The sequence below is a fragment of the Elephantulus edwardii genome, unplaced genomic scaffold, assembly GCF_000299155.1.
Source record: "Elephantulus edwardii isolate Elephantulus edwardi_28Jun2011 unplaced genomic scaffold, EleEdw1.0 scaffold00313, whole genome shotgun sequence".
Classification (NCBI taxonomy): domain Eukaryota; kingdom Metazoa; phylum Chordata; class Mammalia; order Macroscelidea; family Macroscelididae; genus Elephantulus; species Elephantulus edwardii.
Genome location: NW_006400063.1, coordinates 1,823,720 through 1,833,457, shown reverse-complemented (window position 1 = coordinate 1,833,457; position 9,738 = coordinate 1,823,720). Strand labels below are relative to the sequence as shown.

The window sequence follows — 9,738 nt, the reverse complement described above, 5'->3', positions numbered from 1 at the left end:
CTGCAGTCCTTGACACTCTGCAGCAGGCGCTTCAGGTCCTCTTCAGTTTCAGCAAGCAGGGCTGTGTCATCCGCATAACACAGATTGTTGATAAATCGTCCACCAATCTTGACCCCACATTTCTCCTCCTAGAGCCCAGCCTCCCGGATAATCTGTTCTGCATATAGGTTGAAAAGGTATGGAGATAGGATGCATCCCTGGTACACCATAGTCTTTTAAAATGGTATTTTGCTCTTTAGCATTGTTAAATTCTCTTGAACAGATTTGACTAATGCAATAGGTCATTTGATTTCTTAATTGTTGCTTTCAAGTGCGTTCATTGTGGATCCAAGTAAAATGCTTGGTTAACTTCAGTTTTCTTCATTTGTCATGATGTTACTTATTGATTCATTTGTAAGGAATTTTGTATTTTCATAGCAAAGTGTAATCCAAATTGAAGGCTGTATGTAATCTTTGATTGTCATTACGAAGTGCATCCACTCCTCTTTGCTTTCAATAAGCAAGATTGTGTTGTCTACATATGGCAGGCTGTTAGAGTCTTCCTTCAATCTAGCTTCTTAGATTATTTGCTCATTATAGATTTGAATAAGTATAGTGATAAGATACACGCTTATAGTTTTCCTGGTTTTAAGCCAAACAGTATCCCCTTGTTCTATTAAAATGGCTGCCTTTTTGTCTATGAAATATTCTGCAAGAGCACAATTAAGTGTTCTTGAATTCATAGTAAAACACATGTAAACATCTTTCTGCTATTCCCTATTTTCAGCCAAAATACATCTCACTCAGCAATGACAGCCCTAGTTCCACAGCTTTTTTTGAGTCTGGTTTGAATTTCTGGCAATTTATTGTTGTTGTATTACAGGAACCATTATTACATTATCTTTAGCAAAATTTTACTTTTATATGAAATTAACTTATTTAATAAAATTTTTCTTATCAAACAATATAATTCAGTTGAATTACCCTTCTTCCAATTAAGTTAAAATATTAATTTCTTTCAGTTGATTAGCTATGTAACTACCTTCTAAATTTCTTGGCATAGGAAAGTAACACCCTAGGTTTACATCTCTTTGTTGAAATATTTCAATTTATATTCAATCAGATTGTAGAACCTTGATTTTCACCAATATCTTTGATGTAACTGAACTTCTTAGACCTTTAAGATTGCTAGTTCTTGATCATATGCTATCTCATATTTTAAAATAATATTTTTCCTTTCTTGCCAGAAGTCCAGGCTGAGTTTAGAAGGGGTTATGGTACTACGGATATTGTAGCTAATGTTAGATGGATCTTGGCTGAAAGCATGGAGTACCAGAAGAATGTCTGTCTGTGCTTCATTGATTATGCAAAGGTGTTTGACTGTGTGGACCGTAACAAACTGTGGCTGACTCTGAGAAGAATGGGAATCCCAGAACGCTTGATCATGCTAATGTGAAACTTATGCTTGAACCAAGAAGCAGTCATCAGAACAGAGCAAGGAAACGCTGCATGGTTTAAAATTGGGAAGGGCGTACGCCACGGATGTGTCCTGTCTCCATACCTTTTCAACCTCTATGCAGAACAGATCATCCGAAGGCTGGGCTCTATGAGGAGAAATGTGGCATCAGGATTGGTGGAAGATCTATCAACAATCTACATTATGCAGATGAGACAACCCTGCAGCCTTCAATATGGATTGAGGCTCAATGTCAAGAAGACAAAGATTCTCACCACTGGACCAATTGGCAGCATCAGGATGGATGGTGAAGAGATTGAGATTGTTCACAGCTTTAGTCTGATTGGCTCCACAATCAACACTCTTGGCATCAGTAGCCAGGAAATTAAAAAACATATTGCGATGGGAAAGTCTGCTGTTAGGGACCTCTCTAAAGTACTCAAGAGCAACGATTTATATCTGGAGACTAAGGTGCGTCTGGTATAGGCTATGGTCTTTGCAATCACTTGTTATACATCAGAGAGCTGTACAGTGACCAGGGAGGATAGAAGGAGAATTGATGCTTTTGAGCTTTGGTGTTAGAGAAGAGTGCTGAGGGTACTATGGACTGCTAATAATACAAACAGATTCATCCTGGAGAGGGTTAAACCTGACTGCTCCTTGGAGGCAAGGATTCTGGGACTTCGTTTGCCATACTTTGGTCATGTTGTAAGGAGGGACCGGTCCTTGGAGAAAGACATCATGCTTGGGAGTGTGGAGGGCAGGTGCAGGAGGGGAAGGCCCTCTGGGAGGTGGATTGATTTGGTGACTGGGACAATCGGGATGAGTGTGTCAGAGACAATGAGATTGGCACAGAACAGAGCAGAGTTTAGAGTTGTTGTACATAGGGTCGCTATGAGTCGCGAGTGACTTGACGAAACATAACAACAGCAACAACTTCCAATGGGAGTTGTTCCTTTGAGAATGTGCTCTAGGCACATATTGCATGTTGTCTTTCAAGAATACAGAGCTCACCATGTAGGGAATATTTGTGTGATTTAAATTTGGTACAAGCTCAGAAAATGCAGCTTGTGGGATTTAAAGCTGGTGAAATACAATTGCCAAAATTTCTTCTTAGTTAAAAATTGTCCATCCATCCAATCATTGGAAAATTCCAGTGAGAATTCTTGAATGATACTTGGATATACCACATAATTTTCATAAGTAGTAATAAAATCTGTTTCTTTAATCTGAATTTTAGGGTCCTGTTGCAATGAGAGTAGCAAAATTAGCAATTAATCAAGGAATGGAGGTAAGTACACATTATTGCATGTTTTTTATTGCTGAGATGATAACTGGAGATTTCATTTAAGTGAGCTATGTTTAAATATCTTCATTATTTTTTAATGTTTTAGGATATAGTTGCTCATGTTTCTGAAAGTCTTTACAACCACATCATTTCACAAATATCATATAGTTTATAACGTTGTGTTGTTCTTGCCAATAAGCTAATATATTTATTGGTTAATAATTTATAGAAATACAAAAGCAAAGGGCATTCAGTTAGTGTACCATCAGCATCACTATTAGGATATTAAAAACACCAAAAGTAGTCTAAGACAAACTTCTAAGTCTAAGCTGAGTCCAATTTTTTCCCATTTAACATCTCTATCCACTTTCTGAAGAGAGTCCCACATACACAAGATCAATCTGTAGGTTGTTCTACAGTTTCCCTAGGAAAATGACTCCAAAAGATCCCAGGCCAGAGCAGAGGCATACAGAAGGAAAACATAGAGGCACCTCTTGCCAGTGGCATTTAGCAACTTGTCCTGACCCTGTCTGTGTATGACAGAAGGAAACACTGCTAACTAGCCTCATTGTTACATTTATATCATCGTTGTAACCAGTTTATTTATCCATCTATTTGAGGATCTTCCTTTTGCTGACTCTTTAAGTACAATATCCTTTTCCATGGTCTGGCCCTTCCTCATAATATGTCCAAACTACATGGCTCCAATCTCACCATAGACAGATCTATTTGTTCTTCTGGATTGAGTCAGCTCTAAGTCATAGCAATGCAACTGAATCCTTTGCCATCATCACAATCTCTCCTGTGCGTAAGTCCACTGATGCAATCACAGTATGTGTAAATCTATCTCATGGAGAATCTTCCACTCTTTCGTAGACACTCAGCTTTTCCAAGGGTGATATTCTTCTCCAGAGTCCAGCACTCCTGATAACATGCTTAAACTACGTGAGGTGAAGTCTCACCTTCCTTATTTCATTTCTTTTAAGACGGACTTGTATGTCTCTTGGCAGCCTGTAGTATGTATATTGAGCATTGCCAACATCACAGTTCAGAGTCATAAATTCTTTAGTCTTCCTTATTTATTGTCCAGCTTTCACCTGCATAGAAAGCAACTGAAAATATAACTAAAATCAAGCACACCTTAGTTCTTAGAGTGCTGTCTTTGCTCTTTAGCACTTTAGTCTGACAGTAAATTTGCCCAATGAAGTTTGTCATTTGATTTTTTGACCACTGTCTCCGGAGATGCTGATGATGTTGTTTTTAGGTGCCATTGAGTTGAGTACAACTCATAGCAACCTTATGAATAACTAATCGGAACACTTTCCTATCCTGTGCCATCCTCACTGAACACACTGAAGTCCATTGCTAACATGTCAGCCCACCTGGTTGAAGATCTTCCTCTTTGTTATCATTCCTCCATCCTCTCAAGCCTGATATGTCACTCTCCAAGGAATAAACTCTCCTAGTAACATGCCCAGAGTATGTGAGACGAAGCTTCATCATCTTTGGCACCAACGAGCACCCAGTGGGTGCATGTAAAATTAAATCCTTGCAAATTTATTCTTTCCTTCATTTGTCATGGTGTTATTTACTGGACAATTGTCAACATTTTTTTTTCTATACACTGAGGTGTAAACCATACTGATGGCTGTGTAGTCTTTGTCATCAGTTTGTCCTTCAAGTCCTCTTTGCGTTCAACAAAGCAAGGTTGTGCTCTAGTCTGCTCTTTTTTTTTTTTTTTTAGATTATGGGAATTATTTTTACAAGATTCTAGTTCTTTTCATATCTAAGAGCTATTGTATCTTTCTTTCTGGCCTCCATAGCAATAAAATGAGGTTATATTTGTTAGTAGTAAATGTCTCTTTAAATATTTTCTATGAAGTTCACTGATGTTTTAAAAATTCTTACATAATAATAAAAATTATCACTTATTTTGCTCTCATTGCTGTTAAGTCAGAACTAATTGATAGCTAACTTTCTAATGGGTTTTTGAGAGGTTATAAATCCCACAGGAGGAGATTACCCATTTTTTCCCTATGGAATAATTGGTATATTTGGACCAAGTATCTTTAAGTCATCCACCAGAGCTCCTTAATAATTGTTGTTGTTGTATACTGTCAAGTAGGACCTAACTGGCCTCCCAGCAGGTTTTCAGAGGCAGTAAATTGTATAGGAGGAGATTGCTCATCTTTTTACTGCAGAGCGGCTGGTGGGTTTAAATGGCATACCTTTGCATTGGTAATGCAATTCCTTACCACTATAATAACACTGTATACAACCCTTCCTATATAAACAACTTGCTTCTGGAAAATCTAGGAATTTTGATAAATGTCAATCGTTGTAGAGGGGCTTCAGGTCTTTTGTTGATAGGGTCACTATGAGTCATGCTCAGCTCAAAGGCAGTGAGCAACAACAATTATACAAGCAAATTATACAACAAGCACCTGTAAATTATGTGTACATAGACTTAGAAATTAGGATAGCAGGGCTTCATTTCACATACTAGTTGGGGCATGTTTCTGAAGAAATGAGCCACTGGAAAAGGTTATCATGCATGATAATGTAGACAGTCAGAGAAAAAAAAAAGAGGAAGATCTTCATTAAGATGGATTAGTGCAGTGGCTGTAGCAGTAGGGTCAAACATAGTAATGTCTGTGAGAATAATGCAGAGCCAGACAGTCTGTTGTTCTGTTGTACAAGCATTACTTTAAATTGGAACTGACTTTGCTACTATAGTAGAAAAATCTGTATCTTAATGGCTTCACAAAAAGTGTACCTGGGTTACCTAATTTAGTTTTCATGGTACTCCTGTTCAGTAGGTATTGTCATTACCCTATGTTCAGACATGCTGTTCTCAGGCACGGAAATCCTGCATAACTTACCTGAACTCCCAGCTTCTAAGTAATGAGGTTAAGATTTGAACCTAGACAGCCTAAAATCAGAGCCTCTGCTCCTGGACATCATTCTGATCATCAGAGAATCTCATTTTTAAAAATAGGGTTATTAAATTTGAGCATATATATCACATTTTTAAAAGTAAATTTTGCTGAACTGAGTTTTGTTTTTATCCTCAGGTTGATTTAGTAACAGGATTAGCCATAGAAGAAGCTTGTTATGCTCAGGTATGTAAAACTACCACAAAATCAATGAAGATGTCTCTTACAAATTGTAATGTTTACCTTTTTATAATCCAAATAAATTCTCTACCCTCACACTCATTCAGAAGTCATGCAGATAGTTCAAACAGTTGTTGCAGCTGTTTGACAACTACCAGCACTAATGACCATCAAACTTGGAAAAGCAAAGGGTCAGTGAAGGACTTAACATAAATTGACAGTAAGTTGAATTGACACAGTGACTTCAATAGTGGGTACAACAGAGATTTTAAGGATGGAGCAGGTCCATGCAGGGTTTCATTTTGTTGTGTATATGGTCAACTCAAAGTACCTCACAATATAAGACTGCTAAATTCTCTTTCACCTATTGGACTAAGGATTCCAGCCTACATAATTTAGAGAACTCTGAGAATCATTGTATTACTACAATTCACTGTGACCATTGTATCTTGTAAATGTAGACCTGAGTTCTGACTCCGTGTGTGGAGAACGGAAGGAGGAGACCATGAACAGAGTGATTGCCTTGTGCATGCCTCTTTATGCAAGGTCTGAGCCTTACCTCTTATCCTATAGAAGTTCACCAATTGAATTATACTACTTTCTTTATTGTAATAAGGCTTTTTATAGGAACACAATCTTTTTAGTTATTTTTCTAAAAGCTATAACTTTGCTATAGGGCATGTGAAGAAACAAAGAGTTTTCTGTTACTTTCCTTAAATATTGAAAAAATTTCTATTTCTAATTCAAGTGGTAGTATCCTAAATTGTGAGTTCTAGGTAGAGCACAACTCTGTGCCCAGTCTCTGCATATAAATAATAATGACCTCTCATTAATGTTTGGAAGCAGGAGTGGCATCCACTTCCTAAAAAACAAGCCTCTGGAAACTCTAGGAACTTAAGAGAAATGACGATAGTTATAGAACGGGGTTCAGGTCCTTTAGTTGTGATTGACCAGATACAATAACAACAACATTATTGTATATATGCCATAAATGAAGTTAACTACAAACAGAAATGAACAATTTCATTATCTGAAGAAAAATTGGATAAGGATGTTTAGATTAGAATTCTAAATCTCATAACATAATTGGGGTTTTTTAAATTACTAGGGTGGAGTTTTTCCCTGTTATGTGTCATTAAGTTGATGTTTATGACTCCTTTTGCTATGATGTGCCATGGTGTCAGAACTAACCCTCCAGTGGGTTTTCAGAGACTGTAAATAGAGCTTAAGGAGACTGCTCATCTTTCTCCCATGGAACAACTAGTGGATCCAAACCCTCTGCCTTTGGGTTAACAGCACAACTCTACTTACTAGGCCACCAGAGCCCACAGCTTGTAAATGCAAACCACCAACCTTTAGTGGATTTCAGCATTGTAGAATCTTTCTAAGAAAATTTGCTTTCTCAGATAAAGCTTGCTTAATCCTTACAGTTGTTTTCAATTTTTGGTATAGATAATATATTTTCTTTTTCTTAGACCATTCCAACAAAAGACAGACTTGAAGGCCTTCTTGCTTTTAAAGAGAAAAGACTACCTCGTTATAAAGGAGAATAGAAGAAACCGGAATCTTTTAAAAATGCCAATAACATAAAGGTACTTCTGAAAGTATCTTTCAGATATACTATATGCCTCAGTACATGGAATTTCACCGACCAAAGTAAAATGTGCATTATTCCTACAATGTGTATTAAACTTATAGAATGAGATCCTATTGTGTGTATCTTACTCAAATGCATATCATGCCATGAAACTAATAGTGTATGTTGCCACAATCACAAATTCAGTAATTGTGTATTTTTAATTTCCTGCACATGAAGTTATCCATTTTTAATTTTTAACATAAATAATTTCTATATTGTACATTCTCAAAAATAATATTAATTATATGTGTACTGTGCTACATACTTTCTATATACCGAAAATGTGCAGTTATTCAAAAGTTTCTTGATTATATACATATGTATACAAACAAGTGTACATTTTCATTATATATCAATTTAGACTCTGAATGGAAATTACCAAATATAATAAAAGTAGTGCAAAGAAAGTAACTTGAATTTTTTTTCTTTTCTTCTTTTTTAATTAAATGAATGATTTCATGTAGGATTTTGGAAGAAGCAACCTTTCCACATATACTGTCAGATAACTTCTTTCTATTGTTCCTAAGACTCCATTTGCCAGGACAGAGCCTCTTTCAGAGACTGGAGCTCTCAGACTTGTGACCTTGTTCTTCCGAGATCTCCTAGAAAGTGGCCGAGACTGGCCTAGCCTCCTTAGTAACTGCCACTGGCACTGAATCACTTCAAACTCATAATAACCATTAAGACACAGTAGAAATACCCCATTGAGCCTTAAAAACTTACAGGAACAAACTGCTACATCTTCTAAGGAGCAGCTAAGGAGTTCGAACTGCTCATCTTTCACTTAACAGCCAACTGATGGTTGGGAGAGGATGGGGCTCAGACATAGTTTTATAAGTTTAGAATGACAATAAAAAGACATCTTCATAAAGTCTATTGATTAATAAGTTTTGAGCTTATTATTCCAGGAATAAAATTTACAATCAAGTTTCCTTAGCATAAAAAAAACTAAGAAATTACTTAAAGCGCAGGATATACCTACCATCTGCAAGAAAACCTGATCATTACCTCCCCCAAATGTACAGCATAGGATGTCTGAAAAACCACATTATCCACTTTTTATGCCTTCCCACAGATTCTTTTTTTTTGGTTGTTTATTTCTGGTTTTTTTTTCTTTAATATTGGTGTGCTTACAAAGTTTGTATGTGTTGTGTTTCACACTATTCTTCATTCATATTGTGTTTTATACAACCGTTCCCTTGTATTGTGTTTTAAGAAATGACTCACCATTGAACCTTGCCCATCATTACCCTGTCTTTCAAATGCCCAGTGGATCTTTCTCATTTCTTTTATCCCCTCCTTCCACCCACTAAACTGTACAACCCTGTGGTTTCACCCCTACCCATCCTCATCCTTCCACTCCCACCTCTTCCCCTCTTAGGTCTTACTAGTTATCCTTTTATTTTTACAATAATGGTCATATGAGACTGTCCTTATGAGACTGAGTTACTTCACTTAGCATAATGGTCTCCAGTTTTTCTCAGGTTATGTAGTATTTTTCAAAATCGTTGCATAGTATTTCATTGTGTGAATGTACTGATTTCTCAGTCTCTTCAGTTGTGGTTGGACATTTGAGCTGTTTCCATGTTTTTGCAATGGTGAATAGTGCTGCTATAAACATTGGTGTACAGGTCTCCATTTGTGTCTCAGTTCTGATTTCCTTAGGATATATAACTTTTAGTCAAATAGCTGGGTCATATGGAGTTCCTTTGTTCAACTTTTTGAGGAAACACCAAACTGTCTTTCAGAGTGATTGCAACATTTACAATCCTACCAACAGTGTATGTGAGTTCCCATCTCTCCACATCCTCTCCAATATTTATTGCTTGCTGCCCTACTAAACTTTGCCACACTACTACTGGGTTGAGATGGTATCTCATTGTAGTTTTGATTTGCATTTCTTTTATTGCCAGTGATTTTAAACATTTCTTAATGTGTCTGCTGACCATCCAAATGTTTTCCTCTGTGAAAAGTCTTTCCATGTCTTTTGGCTATTTTGTAATTGAGTTATCAATCTTTTTCTTCTGGAGGCACAGGAATATTCTGCAAACTTTTGTTATGAGATCCTTTTCTGAGATGGTATTGTCAAATGTTTTTTCCCCATTCATGAGGTTTTCTTTTCATCCTTTTGGAAAAATGTTTATGATGAACACAGAGAGTTTCTTTTTCCCTTACTATTGTTGTGTACCATCGAGTCAGAACCGATTCATAGCTGACCCTCAGGCAGGTTTTCAGAGGCAGTTAATTGCACAGGAGGAGA

At 36.8% G+C, this 9,738-nt stretch overlaps 1 protein-coding gene across 1 annotated transcript in view; it reads left to right on the top strand.

Moving 5' to 3' along the window:
• The window catches only part of LOC102847977 (methylglutaconyl-CoA hydratase, mitochondrial-like), a 200,619-nt gene extending 193,227 nt beyond the window's left edge, over positions 1-7,392 (top strand). Inside the window, exons 8-10 of the mRNA XM_006901178.1 lie at positions 2,676-2,726; positions 5,798-5,845; positions 7,315-7,392. Of these exons, the coding sequence (XP_006901240.1) occupies positions 2,676-2,726; positions 5,798-5,845; positions 7,315-7,392 (177 nt within the window). The remainder of the gene's footprint in view (positions 1-2,675; positions 2,727-5,797; positions 5,846-7,314) is intronic.
• The last annotated feature ends 2,346 nt before the right edge of the window (positions 7,393-9,738 follow it).